The sequence below is a fragment of the Lacerta agilis genome, chromosome 8 (assembly GCF_009819535.1).
Source record: "Lacerta agilis isolate rLacAgi1 chromosome 8, rLacAgi1.pri, whole genome shotgun sequence".
NCBI classification, from domain to species: Eukaryota; Metazoa; Chordata; class Lepidosauria; order Squamata; family Lacertidae; genus Lacerta; species Lacerta agilis.
Window position 1 is genome coordinate 49401786 of NC_046319.1, and position 21968 is coordinate 49423753.

At 47.5% G+C, this 21968-nt stretch overlaps 2 protein-coding genes and 1 long non-coding RNA gene across 3 annotated transcripts in view; 1 reads left to right on the forward strand and 2 right to left on the reverse strand.

Moving 5' to 3' along the window:
* VAC14 (VAC14 component of PIKFYVE complex) overlaps positions 1 to 14830 on the reverse strand; it is a 74314-nt gene extending 59484 nt beyond the window's left edge. The window contains exons 1-10 of the mRNA XM_033157331.1: positions 14587 to 14830; positions 13747 to 13897; positions 11062 to 11229; positions 10474 to 10536; positions 8253 to 8360; positions 5809 to 5918; positions 5214 to 5320; positions 4820 to 4954; positions 3621 to 3779; positions 2845 to 2905 (exon numbers count right to left, since the gene is read on the reverse strand). Of these exons, the coding sequence (XP_033013222.1) occupies positions 2845 to 2905; positions 3621 to 3779; positions 4820 to 4954; positions 5214 to 5320; positions 5809 to 5918; positions 8253 to 8360; positions 10474 to 10536; positions 11062 to 11229; positions 13747 to 13897; positions 14587 to 14690 (1166 nt within the window). The 5' untranslated portion in view covers positions 14691 to 14830. The remainder of the gene's footprint in view (positions 1 to 2844; positions 2906 to 3620; positions 3780 to 4819; positions 4955 to 5213; positions 5321 to 5808; positions 5919 to 8252; positions 8361 to 10473; positions 10537 to 11061; positions 11230 to 13746; positions 13898 to 14586) is intronic.
* Positions 14831 to 15108: 278 nt separating this feature from the next.
* On the forward strand, positions 15109 to 16391 carry LOC117051183. Its single transcript, XR_004427156.1, has 2 exons — positions 15109 to 15178; positions 16033 to 16391. It is a non-coding gene; the product is annotated as an uncharacterized LOC117051183 (long non-coding RNA).
* A 222-nt stretch (positions 16392 to 16613) lies between these two features.
* The window catches only part of HYDIN (HYDIN axonemal central pair apparatus protein), a 136685-nt gene continuing 131330 nt past the window's right edge, over positions 16614 to 21968 (reverse strand). The window contains exons 83-85 of the mRNA XM_033158672.1: positions 20646 to 20876; positions 19021 to 19245; positions 16614 to 17314 (exon numbers count right to left, since the gene is read on the reverse strand). Of these exons, the coding sequence (XP_033014563.1) occupies positions 16826 to 17314; positions 19021 to 19245; positions 20646 to 20876 (945 nt within the window). The 3' untranslated portion in view covers positions 16614 to 16825. The remainder of the gene's footprint in view (positions 17315 to 19020; positions 19246 to 20645; positions 20877 to 21968) is intronic.

Consider the following 21968-nt stretch of genomic DNA (forward strand, 5'->3'; position numbering starts at 1 on the left):
AGAAGGGAAGCAACATGTTGACATTCCATCCCATTATGAAAGATACACACATAACCAAGAGGATGTAACTTATTTCCCCCCCCCCCCGACGCTCCTGATGTTGCCCTGCATGCTGCAAAACCCCTTCTGTGATTTGTTTTGTTACTAATAATAGCTTGGGCTTATTGATTTGGTCCCGAGGGCACGTGATGTAGCCACATTGCAAAAGCCCCACAGGTTTGCATCTTGTCAGTGCACGGAAGCGCAGACCACTTGGAAGCGCCATGTGCATAGTCTTGAGCTCCACAACGGAAGAACAGTGGGATGTCAACATATTACTCCAATTCCAAGGAAGTACAAAGGCTCCCGCTACTCCCAAGTGCAGATCACGTCTCCCAGATCTGGAAGGGAGGGAAGAAAATTGGTAGCCTCACAGTTAGCAACCAATTCAGTTCCAAATAGAGAATGGATGGAACGAATGCATGCTGCCCCTTTTAGGAGGTATTAGGAGGCATGCGTGGAAGAGAGAAAAAAGCAGGTTTATATTACATCTATAAAAAAAAATTTTTATATTTTTAAAAAGTCACAGGGGATATTATGCAATCTTATTTCAGTATTCCAGAAGGTGCAGAGAGCAAGCCCACCAGGTACTGCTGATTTAATTTTACTGGGGGTTGCATGGGACCCACTGCCCTGCAAAAGCACCGCAGAAAAGCAGCTCTTGAGCTTGCCTCCTTTCCTGGTCACAAAGCCTCCAGGATGAGAGGTGGAAGATGCTTCCAAGTGCCAGTCAATGGGTAACAAAAGGGACAGGAGGGAGATGTGGCCTCCCATGTCCTGTTTGTGGGGAAAACTTGCCTGTGAGCGCTCCAATTGGCGAACAGCCTTTACCAAAGGTGTCATGGGCTTTCAAGACACTCAAACTCAGCATGAAAGGGAGAAACGTGCTAAGAGGAAGGCACACTTGGCAAACCCTCACCATGATCAACTCCTGCCCAGAAACCTATGTCCCCACTGTGGAAGGAGGTGTGGATCCAGAATTGGCCTCCACAGTCACTAAAGGACTCATTGTTAAAACCGTGTTTATGGAAGACAATCTTACTCGGCTATGAGTGATCGCCGAAGAAGCAGCAGCTTGTGGGGTCTCACTGAGGTGTCTGATGGGCCACTGTGGGAAAGAGGTGGCCTGGGTGGTTAGATCCAGCACCAGGCCTCCAGTGCTCTAAGGCACTTCTCTTTCTCCAGCTCTTATGCAGCCCCTTATCTGTGAGTCCACAGCTAACTGTGCTGACTGCTTGCCTCCAAATCACCACATCCACTTTTGACTCCTCGTTTTCATTGCTCCTTCTCCAAGCATTTTTCTTTCCTCCTGACCATTCTCAGCATATTGATCAAGTATCATTTGTTACTATTGCAGTTAAAAGTTGTGATGCTGTTATTGTTAAAAGTCAAATCTATAATTACTTCATATAAATCTGTACGCGGAATTACAATGCACCAACAGAACGTTGTGTATGGATCAGTTTCCCCACAAAAGCCTACTTGTGCCCCAAGGTCACCCTTAGGGAGGAACTTTGAGTGCCCCCATTCCCCTAAAGCAGCAAGTAACCACCAGGAGAAAGGTCTGTCACAGTGCCAATGCCTTGCCCTGGCACCTACGCTCAATATCCTGTCAGCACCAAGCAAAGAACTGTTTTACTCTCCCAGGCATTCCAACCATGAGTTCCATTCCCAAGGCTTGGCCTTTGTGCTGCTCTGCCATCTCCTGGTCTAGACTGTTTTATTGCAACATAACATTTCTTAAGAAATGAATACATACAGTTCTGGTTGTTGCCTCATCTAAAAAAGGGCACCTGAGAGCTGGAAAAGGAGTGACTAAAAGTATGCGGTGGGGAGAGGTTGGGATGAGAACTTTCCCTGCAAGGCAAACTGCAAAACTAAGATGACCAGGGGAGAAGGGAGACTTGATGAGCTGCAGAATTATGCATGCTGCAGCACAGCCTTTGCCAACCTGGTGCCCTCCATGTGTTTTGGACTACAACTCCAAGCAACCCCAGCAACCTTCCAGGTATGCAAGCTTCCAGGTATACAAGAAACCCAAGGCTGCTGAGAGGGCCACACTCAGGTTCCATGCTTCCTTTATATACACAAACAGACTGTCATGGCCTGTTCATTTTATGGGGTGAAGGCAAGCTGTCTGGGGCAAATGCTACTCAATTATCACCTCCTCTGCTTCAGCAAAGTTTTTATCCCACAGGATTCAGCTGCTTTGCTCTTTCAGCCCACTGGACAATGCCCATCCCAAATGCCCGGAAGAGATCATGCAAAACTGCTGAGTGCCCAAAGGCAGAATACCTGCCACTCACCACCATTTTAAATCAGATGTTTTGCACAAACTCAAATGCTCCTCCTAGAGACAGCCAAAAGCAAGTTTCATAGCTACTCACAGAATTCTAGTCTAAACAGCGTTTGGGTTTGTAAGCTACAGTTTGTGGGTTAGAAGGTGGTTTACTATCAAAAGCACAAGTCTGCTTTGACCCACATCACCTCACTGTGGGGGGAGTTCATGTAGAAACATGCTCGCTTCATCTGATTCCCCCCCCCCCCCCAGTTCCCAGCAGGAAATAACCTCACATCATTGAGAGGTGCCTCATAGTTTACCAGCTGCTCTGAATTATTTCTAAGCAGCAGCCTCTGCCACCAAAGCCCATGCAGTACTCTGTAAACCATGGTTTGCAGCAACTCAATGGCACTATGCAGTCCAGCGCAAGATCCAAGCATAGGAACGCACAGCAGAATCTCCCCTTCTGCAAAATGCTACAGAAGATCCCCCAGCTTCACTAACAAGAGGCGGTTGTTTTTTACCTGGCTGGTATAAAGACACTGGTGTTGCTGAAATTGGAATCGCCGGAGGCATCCAGGCAGCCTGCAGGGAGAGGTGTCAGTTAGCTTGAACATGGCACAACACTGTCAGAGGAACACAAAGGGCTGGCACTTGCAAAGACTGCTCCCCAAGCAAAATAGTGGTGTGGCCCCAGGCATGAACGTTCTGAAAACATCAGGACAGTGAGGTGGTCAGGTCTGTAGATAACATTCGGGGTGATGAAAACCAAGCAGCCTCGCTGCTGAGGTCCATGGTGCAGCTGACACTCTGAGCAACAGCCAAAATGCCTCTGTTGAAGACGTGGCGTCATTTCCAACTGACCCTCCCCTCACCAGGAACCTGATCAACAGCTGTTGTTTGCTTCTCTCTCAAGGACACCATCCTCCACCCCTTTTTTACACACAGAACTGCTTGAGACCACCTTTTAAAACTCAGCCAATATAAGACAGGCAAAGTGACTGGAGATACAATTTTCCCACTACGGAAGGATTGGGCAGCCTTGGAACACACTGTCTTGAATGGCTCACCTTTTCCCAGTCATTCCATGGTGAGAAACTTATACTGTCCTATCTCCGCTTGTTTAGCACATTATCCTGCCGCTCCCCTAGCCTCGTATTTTTCTCAGATAACCCCTTCTCTCCAGCCCGACAGAAAGCACATTGCAATACTCCAAAGTCCAGGTCACGAGAGCAGGGATAAGTATCTGTACAAAAAGCCAGACAGAAAGACAGTTTGCTTTGCGGGGGAAAGGACTTACCGCCCGAGGTCACCTCCTGCTTGGAAAGAGATTCATCCTGATCACCCTCCATTATCTGGGGGGCCATTGCGGGCTGCTTGGTCTCATCAACCTCATCATCTTCCGGAATAACCAGCTTCATGAGGCTCTGGTTGCACACATTGGCCACCTCTTTGATGCCTGCACCCCACGGATGTAAGGAATATTTATCCCCAAGTCACGTTCCCAATCACCATTTGGAGTAGGCTCATACAGTATGGTAAGAGTATAGACTCAAGATGTTTCACAGGGGGGCATAGGAACTAGAACAATGGACAGTGGAGGGGGAGGGGGGTGCTGGACCAGGTCAAAAGAGGCCCATCTAGTCCAGCATCTTGTTCTGACCGTGGCCAACAAGATGCCACACTGGGAACCCCACAAGCAGGACCTGAGTACAAGAGCATTTTTCCCTACTTGAGAATCCTAGCAGCTTGTATTCAGAGGCACACTGCCCCCGATGGTGGAGGAAGAACATTGCCATCATGGCTGGTAAGCAGTGATAGCCTACTCCATGAATTTGTCTGGTCTTCTTTTAAAGCCATCCAAGTTGGTGGCTATCACTATTTCTTGTAGGAGTGAGTTCCATAGCCTTTAAGTGCTAGAAAACTGGTTTCAGGTTGATTGGTTTTCAAGACAAAACCTTTTAATTTTTAGGCTTCCAAAAGTTGCATCAGATACCAGATCTGGCACATGTTTAGAGAACAATACAGCACAAGCCCTCTATCAGAAAAAAATAGGAAAGATTCTCAACTCATGGGCCAAAAGGAATACTGAAGTATGCTTGATTTCTTCTCATGGCCCAGCCCAAACAATGCTACGTCTTTCAGTAAAGATACCCACAAAAGGGGTGTCCACATGAAAATGGCTCTCCTACTGAAGCCTTTGCTTAAGCATGCCAGGGAAAGCAATTGTGGGGCTGCTCTGATGTCAAGGAAAGCACAGAAAGCAGAGCTGCTTATGGGGCTGCCCCCCCCCCAGTCCTTTTCATGATCCACAGGCTCACAAGGAAGCAGCAGGAGCAAAACCCTCCAACGGCATAAACCAGGGCTGTTGACTTAGCCTCACCGACCTCCCTCCTTTCTGTCAGATGCTGACGGACATTTGTGAAGGAAGGGATGGGAGGAGGAGGAGGAGGAGGAGGAGGAGGAGGAGGGAGGCAACAGCCTCTGCTGCAAGGATACTCTTCTTCCGGTCGTCATAGGACAGGCACGGCAGGACAGCTGTCAGGATCCCCGAGGAATATGGCAGCATCACCCGGCCAGCCAGCTGGATGAATTCGCGCATCCAGCACATGGCAGTCAACTGGATTAGGTCATCTGCAGTCAAAGTGATCAGGAAACAAAAAGATGGTTTAGCAGGATGCCTGGAAAGGGGTGGGTGAGGTGCCTCTCTTTCCCCAGGAAGCCTCCCCTCATCTTCCCTCCATCACTGCTGAACAGTGCTGCTTCTGTCCTGCTCCTGTGCTTTGTTTGCCTTGTGATTTCATTTTAATAATACTTGTTTCAGTTGTGATGGTTCTGGAACACGCACAAGGATCATGCGGTGAAGGGTGGGCTGGAAATACAAATAACTTACCAGAAGCCTGGCAGTGAATCACCAAGATGTTGGCCATCTCAGCAAACTTGACACTGGAAGGGTTCTTCTTGATCTCTTTCAGAAATTCACCAAGGGCCACTTCACACCTGTTTGCAAGGGGGGAAAGGCAGGGGGTTCAGAGATAGGTCTTCCACTATAGGGGAAATAACATGAAAAGGTGGAAAGGGAAGCAGATGCCCCTTTCTGTTCACTCATCCTCCTCACACAGACAGAGGACAGGAGTCTGCTTGCTGGGCATCCAGCACAGGTTCCAGCCTAGAAACTTTGGTTTCTACCAAGACACTTGAACATAGAACCCTGAAGCTGGATCACACCAAGATGGGCCCATCTCACCCAACATCCTATTCTTCAAGTAGCCGAGCAGATGTCCCTGTGGGAAGCCCTTAAGCAGGACACACAAGGCAACAGCCCCCTCCTCCCACCCAAAGCTGCTGCTTCCTGTTTAAGAGTGTCAACTGGGTTGAAGCCAAAGGAAATGGTGGTGCAACTTATGGAGCACTGCCCTGGAAACAGGGGGACAAAGCCTGCGTATCAACAGCCAGGCAGTTATCCCCAGATCCAGCTCTGCACTCACATTTTACGTATCTCCTTGCTGTTATCACCCAGGATCTGGAAGAGGCCATCTAGAATCTCCGGCAGGTAATCCAGAAGGTTGATATCTGGAACCGACTCCAGAACCAAGATCTAACTCAAGGGGAAAAGACAAACAAAAGGAAGATGATACAGAAGCGCAGTGGCAAGGAGAAGCATGTGTCTCTTTAGACCTCAACCAGATTTTCCACGAGATATCAATGGTGCTTTTTGGGTCCTAGGAGCAACTTGCATAATGGGAAAGGAGGAAGGGGACAGAGAGAGGGGGCAACATCATTTCAGGGGCAACCTTAAGCCAGCCCGGCCTGGCCTTTAGCAAGTGAGTTTCTAAAGGAGATGGGCTGTGTTCTGTAAAATGAGATTATGTGCCAGTGGCAGACCTACATTTTGGGGGCCCTGAAGATTGAACTGTCATGGGAGCTCCTTGCAACCAGAAACGAGGTCTAGGTAGCCACTGTTATCTTCTTCAATGGGGTTGTTCCCATGACAGATCCCCACACATTCACATCTGTGCTACTGACTCTCAAACTACGGGATTGTTGAAATATATACAATAAAGCTCAATTCAAATTGGGTCTACTAGGAGCTAGGGACCCGGGTGGTGCTGTGGTCGGTGGTTCAAATCAGAGCAACAGGGTGAGCTCCTGTTGCTTTGTCCCAGCTTCTGCCAACCTAGCAGTTTGAAAGCACACCAGTGCAAGTAGATAAATAAGTACCGCTGCGGTGGGAAGGTAAATGGTGTTTCTATGAGCTCTGGCTTCCATCACAGTGTTCTGTTGTGCCAGAAGCGGTTTAGTCATGCTGGCCACATGATCCGGTAAGCTGTCTGTGGACAAATGCTTGCTCCCTTGGCATGAAAAGTCGCCTTTGACTGGACTTAACTGTCCAGCGGCCCTTTACTTTGCCTTACTGCTAGAACTAAAAATTTTAAGCAGTGTGGACTAAATTCACTTTTGCGGCCCCTCCAGGATTAGGGGCACTGCAGTTTAAGCTTCATTTGTTTAATAGTAGATCTGCCCCTGTTATGTACATTCACTCAAAAGAAGAGAGACCCAAAAAGTCTTTGAGGCACATGGAAAATTTGCCTCACTAATCATTTAAATTTTTAGCCAGCTCCAGGTTAAAATATGCTCCCCAAAATATTTGAGTATGACAAGGTGGAAACCAGCCTTTCCCACTCTAAAGGTCATTTTAGGCCACTAAGAGGAACATCACATAGAAGAGAGCTGGTGCCTTCAGCACCAGCAAATCTTCACTGGTAAGGAATTCCACACCTGTAGAAAGTCTCTCAAAGACCCTTTTCACGTAGCCAGGGCACACAGGTGGTCAGAGCAAGGGACTCCCTTCTGCTAAACCTGCAACAGGGCTTGGAAGGAAGGTATCAGGAAGTCAGCAGCCACTGGTGACAAACTGCAAACAATTGCCAAGGAGAAACAAGAAAGGCCTTTCCACAAAGGAACTATGCATCATTTGTTAACAGCAGTTTCTAACAGAGCCCTCAAGAGCAACAATATACAAATAAGTGTTGGAAATGTAAAGAAAGTGTCAGTACCTTTTATCATATGTGGTGGGAATGTAAGAAGGTGAGAATGTATTGGGATATGATCTATCATGAGTTAAGAAAAATGTTGAAATATAATTTTGTTAAGAAGCCTGAAGCTTTTTTATTAGGTATTGTAGGTACAGACATTGAAAAGAAGGACATTAGACTTTTCCAGTACGCAGTGACTGCAGCTAGAATTCTTCTAGCGCAAAAATGGAAACAAGAAGAATTACCGACAAAAGAAGAATGGACAGTTAAATTGACTGAATATGCAGAACTGGACAAAATGATGGGAAGAATCTAGGAACAGCGGGACCAAAAATTCATCAAAGACTGGTTAAAGTTTACGAACTATTTAAAAGACAATTTACAACTGAATACGCTAATAGGATTTCAAGAAGTTTTGTAGTTAATGTGTAGAATTATTATTGTAAGTATGATAGTAAAAGTAGGAAGGAATTTTACGATAATGTAAGCAATGGTTGATTCAAGAAATATAATATCAAGATATAATTCTGTAAGCCATGTGGAGGGATTGAGGGAAGTCACGGCTTTGTAAGCCAAAATGGAAAATGTATGAAATGTTAGATATAATGTTGTAGTAGTATAGTGTAAAAATAATAAAAATTATATATATAAAAAAGAGCAACAATATACACAGCAGCTCTAGCTGCTTCCCAAGCAGGTAGCAAGCACACACCCCCTGCTGCTGGGGGGGGGGGTGCTTGCTACCTGCTTGGGAAGCAGCTGGAGCTGCTGTGTATATTGTTGCTCTTGATGGCCATTCCAAAGTATCAGAAAACACTGAGCTGGCAGTTATAAAACACACTGCTCACTTGAGATGCCAGAGAAACAAATCCCAGCATCAGACCAAAAACACTTACCCAGGAAATGATAAACTGTCGAGCATACTGGTTGTTGGAGTAGATTCTCTCACGCAGCAGTGGAATGAAGCTCACTAGGTCAAAGTTGTTGCTTTCGGTCACAATGTCCTAGAAAGTCAGAGCCAATGAGCATGAGAACGAGCCTTGACTCCCTTGCCATCAGTGCTTGAACCCTACATAAAGTCCAGGACCTTTACCACTCTAGAAAGGAAAGAGAGACTTCCAACCATGCATAAGCTCAGCCTTCACCAGCCAGGAGTCTTCCAGATGTTCCAGACAACTCCCATCGGTCCCAGCCAGCACAGCTGTTGGGAGCTAGAGTCCAAAATATCTGGAAGATGTCAGGTGTGCCAAGGCCTGCATTAGCCCCAGACCAACTGCCTGAATCCAAGACATTGTGGTGCTTGAAGGGCTGCTGTCCAGTCTTTTCCTAACAGATGTGGGTTCTGGCTGATGCTCTCCAACAATTTACTTCATATGCTTGCTGAACGCACCAGGGATTGCCAACACTTGCCTATATTCCAGCATGAATGTATGACTTCTCAGCATTTGTAAGAGGATGATCCCTGAACATCCCCCATATCCAATCATTCTGCAGAGGTTTAATGTCCTTCATTTTCCTTTTGAACTTATTCCCTTCTTATTGAAAAAAATCCGACTTTGAAACCAAATGCAACTACAGTTAACTTAGTTGGCAAATCTCCACTCACCTTCATATGTATACAAAAGTGAAACATCGCCAACTAAATTAAACATAGTCCCATTTGGTTTCAAAAGAGGAATCCACATGCACACAAACACACTTGGTAACGCCGTGCTCTCGATCAGTCAACATTTGTATCAGGGGCACAGGTCCTGGGGTTAATTATTAAAACCAGCATTAAGTTCCTGGTTGCCGCACTCTTGGAAGGTTCCATGAGTAGAACCCTTCTAAGGCACAGCAGCTTAGTAAACCTAGAACTTCAGGCAATTTACTGTGTTCCAAACATGTTTTTACTCTGCTGTTGTGAATGTGGCTCAAATCATGCTCATTACAACACTCTTCCCCCACTTCCAGTTGATCCCCAGAGTTCTGGTCATGAGGGAAATGCCCTCCATGCTAAATTAGTTTTCATGTTTGGTATTATGACCAACAGGGATTCTGTGGAGGAGCTGGTTCCTCTTTCATTTTCTAGTTTTTTTTTTTTTTTACTCTATGCCTTCTTTCTCATACAGTGAACAATCACGCCCTGTCCATTTTCTATAGAAGTTGTGAAGAACCAAATCTTCACAATCTTTTATTTTTTAAAAAACCTGTTTGTTTCCCTTGTCCTAGGTGACCAAAGCCTCACACCATTTTAAATATCTGCTCTTTGTCCTCTGGGGTGCTTGAGAAGTCCTCTGGTGGCTCAGCCAGATGCCCAGGCAAAGGCCAAAGCTGCTTCAGAGGTTTTACTGTATAGCTTTTTCTTCCCCTTTCCTAGGGAACTCAGATGCTCTGTTTCTTCTGGAAGAGGAAGCTCGCTTTCGTGTAATTCTGCTTGCTCTTCAGGGAACAACCAATCTCAGTGGGAACAAGGAAGGTGACATTTGATCTCTAAAGAAGGCTGGTCAGCAGCATCTGCCTTGCCTCTAGAACAAGATGGCTTGTTTTTTTAGCAATCCACGATGCAGTGCCAGTAGCTAGACCATCCAGCCAGAGGTGCATTATCCATGCTCAGTTTGCTTTATGAACCTTGTTTCCGTTCCCATCTTTCAAACTCCCATAAATTTCTGATTCCCTTAGAAAAATTAACAGAAGTGTTTGTCTGTGGGAGTTGGGTCCATATTTCAGTGCCACTTAGCTCCAACACTGTCTCCAGCCTTCTCAGGTGCCTCATATAAAGCATGAAAGGCAGGGCTGCTGAGAACATGGTCTCTCTCCTGGCCTGGGACCCTGGCAGACACCCAAACTCACCACTTTCTGCAAAATTACCTTTCATATTACTCATCACTTCTATCACACCCAGAAGAACATTCTCACTTTTTTAGCACCTTTCTATATTTAAAACTTGAAAACCAAGATAGTGGATTCTACATGAGATCGCAAATACCACAATTTGATACCTGAAATCAACCAAGCAAATTCCTAGGTTCTTCGCTTTACTCAAACACCCCAAGACTAATGCAGGAAATATGCACCCTTCTATCTGTAACCTATCCCCAGCATATCATGAGCTGCTGTCAGCAGAAAGGACTGTACCTTCAGAAGCCGGTCCAGGAGTTCAGATCCACTTTTGACATTTGGGTCTGGATCTGCAGCAAGCTAGGAAAAAAAGAGAGAGTATGTGGTGTGGCTGAGCCGTGTGCATAAGACACTAGTAGTGACTAGACCAGGAGACAACTATTTTCTGTTTACCACTGACTCCCAGGAATGGGGCAGGGACACCACCTCCTGTCTGACAATAAACTGAGCTCCAGAAATGCCCAGAAAGTGTGCAAAGCCAGAAGCAAGCCCCCACCCACAGGTGCACACCACCATCCGAGCTATGGTTGCCGTGAGCAATCTGGAAAGCACATTCATGGAGCCCTGGACCAGACTCTCTGTCAGGTTCCCAGAGCTCTTCTGCAGCCATGTTAGTATTAGGGGGATGAACTGGAGTGAAGGCATCAAAGTAGGAGGAACATTTTCCTCTAGGGGATGCTTGTGGAGATCCTCAGTGCCATATCTCAGCCCCAGTTGTCCAGAATCAGCACCCACACCTCCAAAGAGCCCCAGAGCAGGAATATACATGACATCAGAGATGTTACATGTGTGAGACATTCTTGGCCTGTCGAGAAAACCCATTACCTTGCTCAAGCCATCAAACAGCACTTTGAAGTGGGGGAGGACAGAGCCTCTGGCCACCTTCACAATGTTGTATAGGGCCTCACAGGCGTAGTACCGCAAGCGGCTGTCAGCATCATTGAAGCACGTCAGCACAGGCTCAATGAGCTCCTTCAAGTACAGCCCAGAGTCCTGCCAATCAAAACACAAGGATTAGGGGGGCGGAGCCATGGACTTAAGCAGTGGCTACACCAGAGTGGAGCCCCTGCTTTCTTGCAAGTTCACCAGGGTGGAGGGTGGGGCTTGGAATAGGGAAAGCAAACCTGGCTAAGAACAAAACAAAATCGAAAATTCTTTCTAGTAGCACCTTAGAGACCAACTGAGTTTGTTCCTGGTATGAGCTTTCGTGTGCATGCACACTTCTTCAGATACACTGAAACAGAAGTCACCAGATCCTTAAATATAGTGGGGGAGTGGGGAGGGGTATTACTCAGAAGGGTGGTGGGAATGGGTGACACATAGACACCACCTTATACCGTAAACCAACTGACCGACAAACATATCTACATGCTTCTAGCTACCATCCCAAACATACCAAACAATCCATTGTATATAGCCAGGCCCTACGTTACAGCCGCATCTGTTCCAACTCTACAGACAGAGACTCTCACCTAAGAGATCTACAGCAAACCTTTTTAGAACTAAAATATCCACCTGATGAAGTTAAACAACAGATCGACAGAGCCAGACTGATACCCAGAGAGAACTTGCTGCAAGACAGACCCAAAAAAGAAAATAACAGAACACCACTAGTCATCACATACAGCTCCCAAGTTAAAACAGTACAACGCATCATCAGAGATCTACAACCTCTCCTAGACAATGACAGTTCTCTTTCTCAAGCTCTGGGAGGAAGACCCTTCATCGCATACAAACAGCCACCCAATCTCAAACAGCTCCTCACCCACAATAATACAAAAACAGGACTCAACATGGACACTGGTACCAGAGCCTGCAATAAACCCAGATGCCAACTTTGCTGCCACATAAACCCGGATAACACCATTACTGGTCCCAACAACATCAAACACACCATCTCAGGACTATTTAATTGCTCATCTTCCAACATTGTGTATGCAATCAAATGCCAACAGTGCCCTTCAGCTCTCTATATTGGACAAACAGGCCAAACCCTACGCCAAAGGATAAATGGACATAAATCTGATATCAGGAATCACAAGACAGAGAAACCAGTAGGAGAACACTTCAATCTCCCAGGACATTCTATAAAAGATCTCAAAGTAGCTGTCTTAATACAAAGAAATTTCAGAAATAGACTGGAAAGAGAAGTGGCTGAATTGCAACTAATCACCAAACTTAAAACCATGGAGAAACCTGGTTTGAACAAAGACATTGGATTCTTATCTCATTATACATAACAAAGCCATCCTTAGCCATCTCACCCCTTGCCTTTCCCTGCAAGACTAATTGCAGCCATTTAGAGTCGTCAACTGGTTTTCCACACTTATCAGCCTATCACCCATTCCCACCACCCTTCTGAGTAATACCCCTCCCCACTCCCCCACTATATTTAAGGATCTGGTGACTTCTGTTTCAGTGTATCTGAAGAAGTGTGCATGCACACGAAAGCTCATACCAGGAACAAACTCAGTTGGTCTCTAAGGTGCTACTAGAAAGAATTTTCGATTTTGTTTTGACTATGGCAGACCAACACGGCTACCCACCTGTAACTGGCTAAGAACAGAATCCCCAGGCATTGAATATAGCTGAAGTCACCAACACCATGCTTGTGGGCAACATAGTTTCCTCAGGCACACAGGTGCTAAAGTCTCCATCCCTTGTCCATTTTTAAAAAATGAGATGGGAGCAAGCTGTTGTGGGGGGGGGGGTGTTTCCTGGGTTGTTGTGGGTTGTTTTTTTTTTTTTTTTTGCCTGCTTTGGGTTGGTGTTGGTCTTTGGGATGTGGATTGGGGGCCAACCGAGGATTCTTCTGCGAAATGAATATTTTGTTGGTCCCACAACAGTTTCTTAAGTTTCCAAATGTGTCCTCAAATCCAAAAAATATGGGCACCCAAACCTAGAGCAAAAGCTCCTTACTATGCAGCAAAGGCAACAAAGTCCATTTTTAAACAATGAGAGGAGACGGGACAGAATTCAGCCTCTTTTCTGGAATGCAGGAAGAGCTGTCACTCTGCTAACAAGTCCCATCTCCCTTACCTTTTCTGGCCACTGATGGGAGGGAAGGGAACCTGTTCCCTTCTGACAATACCATAACCAACAAAAGGTGGCTCAAAACCTGGAGTTCCTTATTAGCCAAGTAATGTGTGAATAAGCCCAAATTTTGCAGGGGGAAATGGCAGGAAATTGATCAAAGACAGCTGAAAACAGCACACGGCTTGACTAAATGCTTCCCTACATATGAAGATGTTACTAGGAGATATTTCTTAACATTGCACCAAATCAGCATTAGAGCTTAGTTATTCATACAACTTATTTTTGGAGATTGTGATAAATAATTTTTGTAACTAATTTGGAATCCATTTTTTAGGTTTCCAAATTCACCCATCACAGAATGTCTTCCTCCTCTGGAACAAATGTGAGGTTAGAACAGGCAGCCTCTCTCCCTTCTAACAGAGAACAAGGGCTCATGTCCTCCTATGGGGTCAAAGAAACAGCAACACCACCTACCTTCCCAAGAGCAATGGAGCAGGCTGCCAGGCCAATAAGTCCCCCTTTTCGACTATGTGGGTGTTGGGAAAGTGCAAACTCCTGAGAAAGAATCTGAATCACATGCTTGATCTGAGCTGTGCTGTTCTGAGCCACAAATTCACGCACCAGCCTAAAAACAGGAGAATAAGAAGACTGTGTCATGTCTCACCAGGTGCATGTCTGGCTCCAGTTTAACATGAGAAATATATTTCTTTCAATTTAGCTGGCCATTAGCAACCTTGTATGCCCACAAATGAATCCTCTATGAACAAATAAAATGGAGCCAGAAAACTGGTCCACCTAGCCCATTTTTGCCCACTCAAGCTGACAAGTAGATTTGCAAGGTGCGTGCAGGGAGAAAGGCTTGGTCTTCTCTGTGACTGGATAAGGCCCCTCCACCATACGAACAGCAGCCTCTCTCTGTGTCACCTATTTCAGTGCTTGATCTCTATGCCTGGTATGTGGTGAGACCGGGGAAATACAGGAGAGAAGAGGCGCAACTTTCTCAGAGCTGCTGTTTGTAGATCCCGCTCTAAACCAGCACTCCCACCCCCGCTCAGGCCTGCTCCAAGAGAAGGAAGAGGCCCTTCGGTGACAGGAGGAGCAGGAGCAGTCAACGGGCTTCAGCAAGGGGAGGCGGGCGCTGAGGAAAGGGCTGCGGCTCAACGGCTGAAGCCCCGCCAATGGCACCTCAAGGCAGGGCGGGGAAAGATCCTGCCGGGCACTACTAACGCGGCTGCTGTTGTCAGTGCGGTGCGAGAAGGGCCCCCTCAGTGGCACAAGAGCGTGAATGGAAGGCAACCCGCCCCCTTCGCTCACTTCTCGATTTCCAGCGCCGCCACCTTCCGCTTCTCGTAGAGTTTGTCGTTCAGGGCCCGCACGATGCTCGGCGTCAGCGGAGAGAAGTCCTTCTCCGGGTTCATCGCGCCGGTCGTCCCGCCTTGCACCGGCCTCAAGGAAGGAAGGAAGGAGGGGAGAAAGAGACGAGCGGCTCCCCGAGCGCAGGAGCAGGTGGGCGGGAAGGAGGCACTGGCGCGGCTGTAGCGGAGGAGGCGCTTCCCCCCCCTCTCTCTCCGGTTACCAGGCGGCGGCCATCTTGGTCCAGTCACGTGAGATATCAGGTGCTTCCTGCTTTCCCCCTCGTCTCGGAGATCTCACGTGACAAATTTATCCGAGCCGCTTTCTTTCATTCATGCGGCGATCGAACCGCCGGCGCCTCCCGCGCGTCGCCGGCGATCAAGCTGCAGTCAGGGCGGCGCAGTCCACCTTGAAGCTCCGGGAGGCTTGGTTGGGCTTCTCGCCCAGCGCCTTCGGGCGACGCCTCATCCGGATCGGCAGACACCCTTCCGAGGCGGTTGAGCGGGATCGCCCGGCTCCAAGGGCCAGCAGCTCCCGCAGGTGGCCTGACCTGGTATAAATCACTTTCCTGCCTTCCTGGGCTGCCTCCAACTCAGTGCTGCTCATAGACCCATTGATACGGATGGCTTAAGTTAGTCGCCTTCATTCATGTCAGCGGGTCTCGTAGACCCAGCATTGGCCGCAGCACCGTTTCCCTCACCCTGTAAAGTAATTGCCTTCAACAGTTTTGACACTCTAATCCCACCTTTCGTCCAAACAGACATTTGGGGACCCCTTAAAAAAAATTTTTTATCCATCTGGCAAATGCCGCTGCCCCGAACCTCTGTTGCAGAGCATTGCTGTAAAGGAGGGGTGGCGAACCTGCAGCCATCCAGCTCGAGAGAGTTGGGAGTCCCAACAACTTCTGGAAAGTGCCCACATTAGCCACCCCTGCTGTAAAGCGTTTCAATTTGAAGGAACTTAAATGATGGCATGTTGAGTGAGAAACAATTAGTCAAAACCATACTTATCTCCCATGTCCCTAGTTTCATTTGAAAGACTGGCAGCACAACCCCCTCTACCTGTTTATTTAAAAGAAAGCCTGACACTAGGACAATTGTGAGCAATGGCAGAGATTGTGCTCCTTAATTAGGAATCAGGCACTTGCAGAAATGGTTCACTTTTCTCTATTTGGCCCTAGTATGTTGTCAGAGTCAACACTGGGGGAGGGCAGGGCATACCTAACTTTTTCATAGACAGTTCTGAAGAGGGGCATGCTAGAAAATAGCACCTTGTGGGAAAGCATCTGGGTCATAAGCAAGGAGGCCCTGGTCTCCATCACTATCACCTGGAGAAGTCCTGTTATCCCTTCTGGAGTAAAATATTTCATTGGATATTTTGCCGATGCCCTTATATGTTTCTCTGCAGCCAGAAGTTCCAGAAACAGATTCTCAGGATGCCAGCTGTCCCTCTCAGCCTAACCTGCACATTTGCACAGCTGAGTCTACAGACAGGTAGGCTATGTGACATTATGCACAACCCTGATGTCACAGGTCATGGTTGTTCTGCCTCTCCCACTTTCTACCATGGAGGGAACTGACAGCTGATTATTGCCATACAAATCATCTAACTGTTTTCAGGCAGCCTGAGCAGACATTAAGCTTTTGGTCTGGCTCTCTCCCAACCAGATCCCAGAATCCTGTCCACAGCCTTGTCCTGACAAAACTTTCAAGCACTTTCTTGTTTTGTTTAATAACCTTTATTCCAAAATAAAATCTTATGTAACAAGACATTCTTATTATGAATATAAGGCAGAAGCTTGTTTTGCACATTTCCAGGTGATGTTTTATGCTGCTGCATTAACTTATTCAGCAGATTGAACACTGGAGGAATGTTAAGGGAAGAAGGACATTCCTGGTATGGTGTGTGCTGCCCTCCTTACACAAGGAGACACTTGGTTTGTTCTGACAGAAATCTTGCATGTGGAAGCCCTGCTGTCCTCCAGGCCTGCTGCAAGGACAATCACAGAGGGTTCCCCCCCCCCTTCCAAAAGGTACAGAGGCATTGCCAGCTTTCCCTTCTCCTAAGAAAAGCAAGGAAGGTGCTTGACACAGAGGATCAAATACCAAAAAGCAAGACATGCTCTGACTGTCTAGCTCTCTCCCCCCCTCCTTATGGCAATGCTTAAATGAAACAGACAACACAGTAGCTCTCCACAGTTTCATTTCTCAGGCGTGATACCTTTTAGATAATAAACCCAGGAGACTCCTGAGCCCAGCCCAGCTGCGCGAGGACAAGAGACAACCAGCTTGCTGGTGACAGCGGCTTTAGTGCCACTTGGGTTCCCTTCAAAGGAGACTAGGATGGTAGCTGATTTCTTAGACTTAATAGTCTCAGTAGCCTTCACAGTGAAGGCAGAATTCTCCACAATGTAGGAGAAAGCCATGGGGTGCAGGAAGACATTCTTAAAGGGAATGGATGTGCTGGTGCCAGCCCTGATCTGAATAGGCCCCTGTGGTTTAGGAGGGATGGCTGTGCCACTGAGAGGGATGACGTAGTCGCCTCCTATGGTTGAAGAAAGGACAAGTGTTCCCTTGCATTCACCCAGCTGGCAAGGCTCAAAGATTACTTCCACGCTGACCTCAGTGCCTCCTAGAGATCCTGCAGGTGCATTGATTACTTTGTCCACGTGGAAGTCAGGGCAGTCAAGCTGGAAAGAGAGAAATCACAGTCTGGTTGGTCTGGTGGCTGCAGTTGTACCACAGAGCAGACAAACATAACATTTCTTATTGACTCAACTCCTGTCCAGAGGGTCAGAACAAACTCCAGTAAAACAGAACAAACAAACTGGGTTGCATTATTGTTGTGCTCAGGCTCAGTTACTGCTTCCTCTCCCTGGCAAAACTCCTCCTGCAGTGCCTTTGTCCTTTGGAGCAATGAAGCAATCAGCCACCAACCCCAGACAGAAGAGCACAACCCACTGTACTGGTTTGTTCTGAAAACAAAGGAGTCTCACTGGAGAGGGGAGGGAGGGATAGAGGCGGGGGTAGGTCCCATGCACCTAGAGGCATTTCACCCTGGCAGCCTCTGAAAACTATCACAGGCATCGTAAGGCAGGAGGAGCAGATCTCCTTGTACCCAGAATCCTTCCTTGTGAGAAGAATCCCAACTTGGGCACAGAAGGAAACAATCTGGAGCCTGGCAGCAGCTATTTTTTATTTACAATATCCTGGAGGATGAGATATTTGTCAGAACCCAAAAGGTATGTTCAAATAGAGTGAGGAGTGTCCATGCCCTTTCAGATGAGTAGGTTCTCCACAGTAGTTTGGCCTAAATGACAGAGCCTGTAGAATGGACTCTCAAAAGTGATGAGGCTTCATGTGCAACAGCAGGAAAGAGATGGGTAGGCAGCAATGTACCACAGCAGGTGGACAGCCAGGCTTTCCACAATTTTTTCTTTCAAGGCCAGAGGCCTCTTGCTTTCTCAGTTGCAAATTTGCACTGCACTGCATTGTCACATCCACCCTTGCCTTCATGCTGCCTCAAACTTTTTCCACTTCCTCTGCAATTTTCATTTACCCGGCAGCAAGGGAGAGACTCAATAGAACTCTATGCATCTTCTGGAAAGAAAAGTCAGAGTTGCCTCGTGGAGAACTCCTCACCTCACCCCAGTCACACACATAAACAACCATTTGACTGCTCAAGTCAGCCTGGGTTAAACCTATTGAGCAGGGAGAGGGACCCACAACCAGCTAGCACAGATTTCAGCTGCGTCACAGCCAAAGTCCAGATAAATTTAACAGCCCTTCCCCACCCCTGCCATTGTCTGCTGGGAGTGGGTGGCACACGCAACAGGAGGGTCACAGCTCAGGACAACAGAGCAAATGTTTTGCAAAGAGTCAAAGAGACTTGGGAATCTCGGTTCAAACCCCCACTCAGCTAGTGTCGCTACCTCTCCCAGGTAGGATTGTTGTGAGGATACATTTGGGGTGGGAAAGAACCGTTTATGCTACCTTGAGCTTCCTGGAGGAAGGCAGGGTATAAACATCATAAAGTAAGATACGCACATGGTCGCTGCTTCAGTCCCAGGTTGGGAAATACCTTTCTCTGCCTGCAAAAGCAGGTGTTAACAGGACTGACTCAGCAGAAAGCAGCTCCAGGGGGATGTTCACATGCTTTCCAGCTAGTTGGGAAGAGAAGCTTGTTGGCACTGTGGCCAAGATGGGGTGGGAGGAAGCATATTTCTCCTGCAGGGCCTGTAGCAAGAGCTACAATGCCATAAAGTGTGGCAGTATCATAAGCTAGTGGAGCAGGATGATGGGAAATTTGATTTGCCTACAAGCAAAGGCTACCGTGGGTAAAATCTTTGTGCCTGTCAATTTGGACCAGAAGTGGCATCACAGCAACTGGAATCACCTTGGTGGTGTACTCTGTCTTCTGACGGGTATAGTTGACAAACTTGGCGAAGACGATCTGGCTGCTGCCCAGCATGGCACAGAAGGAGAGGGCTTTCTCTGGCCGGGCTGGGGTGGCTTTCAGGATCAAGTCGTACTGGAAGGAGCCCAGCTCATTGCTGTTGAGGGACAGGCGCCCACTAACTTCTCCAGGCCTCATTGGTTGGAACTCAAACACAAGCACCCCCTGAGAAAAGAGGGGAGGGGGCAGAACAAGCAACTGGTCAAGAAGTGGAGGGGGATTTGACAGTCACTGACTGACTGGCTCCACCCAACTCCCTTTCTCTGCAAGAATGAATGTTCAGCATCCATGGCCAACACTGGGCGGCAGCAGAGAAGACAGAGCATGTGGAAGAGCAGAAGGGGCAAATTCTGGCAGGTTCAAGAGCAGGGTTGGGACAGAGGGACCACAGCCAGTGGGTCAACCTAGAGACAGTTGAGCAGCAGGCAAGCCAATGAAGGTGGCAGGCTGGGAGGGCAGCATGGAAGGCAGGCAAGGAATGGGCGAGAGAATAGGCAGGCATAGAGAGCTAGAGTCATGAGAGTCAGTATGGCGTAGTGGTTAAAAGTGTCAGACTAGGACCTGGGAGAGAGCAGGTCTCCCCACGTGGCAATGAAACTCACTGTATGGGCCACTCATAGTCTCTCAGTCTAACCTACCTCAAATAGTTATTTGGGGGATTAAATGGGGAGATCCATGTATACCACCCTAGGCCCCTTGGAGGGTAAGGTGATAATAGAGAAATCACATCTTGAGAGGCCAGAATATTCCCATTTTCAGTTGGGCTGGTTCACTTTCTGTTCTACAGAACAGTATGGACTATTGAACAATGCTAGTAAATCCCTTTTGACAATCTAGCCAGTGAGAGCCAGGCCAATGCCAAGGGGCCATGGCTGCCTGATGACTCTGGCAGGGGCAGGGGACAGGAGGGCGTTCCACACCTTGGATGTCTTGGAAGAAGCAGCAGCAGGAGGAAGAGGAGGAACATTTCCCTTCCTGTGAGGAGCTTGTTTTCATCTGACGGTAACTCAAATTGCCTCCCCATTCCTTATCATGCTGCTTTCAAAATGTGAAAAGAAAGTCAACCAGTCCTTCCTGCAGGCAGAATGCACACATGGAAAGGAGGGAGCATCTCCACTGGAGAGTGCCAGAGGGAAGGTGAAAGGTTTTTTTTAGAGGCCTGCCATAAGGAGACAGTGGGAGGAAAAAGAGGGTGTGTGAGGGAGCAGGAGAGAAATGGGGAAAAAAGAGAAAGAAATCCTGGATTCCTCAGTAAAGAAGGACGCATGAGGGTGAGAGATTTGTGCCAGCTTCCTTCAGCAACTTAAGGGTAGGACTAAAGTTATCCCAGGGATTGTGTCAGGTCTGAGCCAGGCTCCAGGCCAGACTGCAACAGGTAGGAAATCCAGATTTACTACTACTACTACTATTGCATACAAAGTGGAACCAAAACATTTTAGGGAAAGGAAACAATCACCCAGATGTAGTTCTGCTGACTGCCAAATGACAGCAGAGCCATCTTGGCAAATGCTGGCTGAGGCAGTTGCAAGACCAGGCTCTTGGCCACTTCAAAGGCAAATTCATACCTCCGACTGAGCCGGGACAATGAACTGGGGGGGAATGTTGATGTCTGGCACTTTGCAGTCAGTGTTGAAGGTCACTGGGACATAGAGAGGGTTTTCAATCTTCACAGAAGATGAGGTGCTTTGCCGCACGAGGGTCATCAACTCAATGGTGCCAAGTGGGCCACATGGGATGACCTTAAAAGTCACCAAATAGAACAGGAACTCCTGAGTCGTTTCATTGCGGAAGGTCACCTGCAGAGGCAAGGAAGTGTCAGGGTCAAGAGCTGCCATGGTGGTGACTCCATGGCAGGGTGGAAATCCATTCAGGTCAGCTTTATCCCACCCACCTTTTGCCAAAACACTGCGCAAAACTGAGCACCCTTGTTTTTCCCAGACTCACTGAGCATTCAGACTGCCTAGAGCAGGGCAACTGAACTAGTGCTGGAGCTCAGTATTACCAAAACTATGATGGATTGCAGTTCTTGCCAGCAGTGGCTGGGCTGCTCTCAGAAAAGGAGAAATGCAAAATGGTCAAGTGTGTGAAAAGGATGGCAATTAATTCTCAGCCCGCACAAGACAGCAGATGTAGAGCCTGAGAGGAAATGATTCCAAAGCATTTGATAATCAGAAACTTTCTCATTTTCAGCTGTGCATCAGGGATAACTAATGTGGTACCCTCTAGATTTTTTGGACCACAACACTCACCAGCCCTAGACAGCAAAGGCAGCAGTCAGAGATACTGGAAGCTACAGCTGTTTGGCACTCTTTAGGAGGAAGGGCAGGGTATAAATGTAATAAATAAAACAATAAATGGTCCACAACACCTGGTGGCACCATGTGAGCTGCCCTTCACCCATTTGATACAAAATGCCTAAAAAACCTGCAGAACAGCCCTATGCGGCTTAGGACCCTCATACCTAAGGGACCACCTTGCCTGGTATGTCCTGGGTAGGACCTTAAGGTCCTCAAATAATAACTTTTTGAAGGTCCCGAGCCACAAGGATACTAGGTTGGCTTCAACTAGGGCCAGGGCCTTCTCAGTACTGGCCCCAACTTGGTGGAACAGTCTAGCACAAGAGACCAGGGCCCTGCGGGATTTGGCATCTTTCCACAGGGCCTGCAAGATGGAGCTGTTCCATCTAGCCTTTGGGTTGGTTTCAGTTTAACCCTGATGTTTCATTCTTTTGGTGTGGTTGGTGGACTACTTAAAAATGAGGCTGCAGTCTAGATTAAATTTTAAATTGTATTTTAATCTGTATTTTAATGAATTGTTTTATGTTTTTGTTGTGATTTTATTGGTGTTAGCCGCCCTGAGCCCAGTTTGGCGGGGAAAGGCGGGGTATA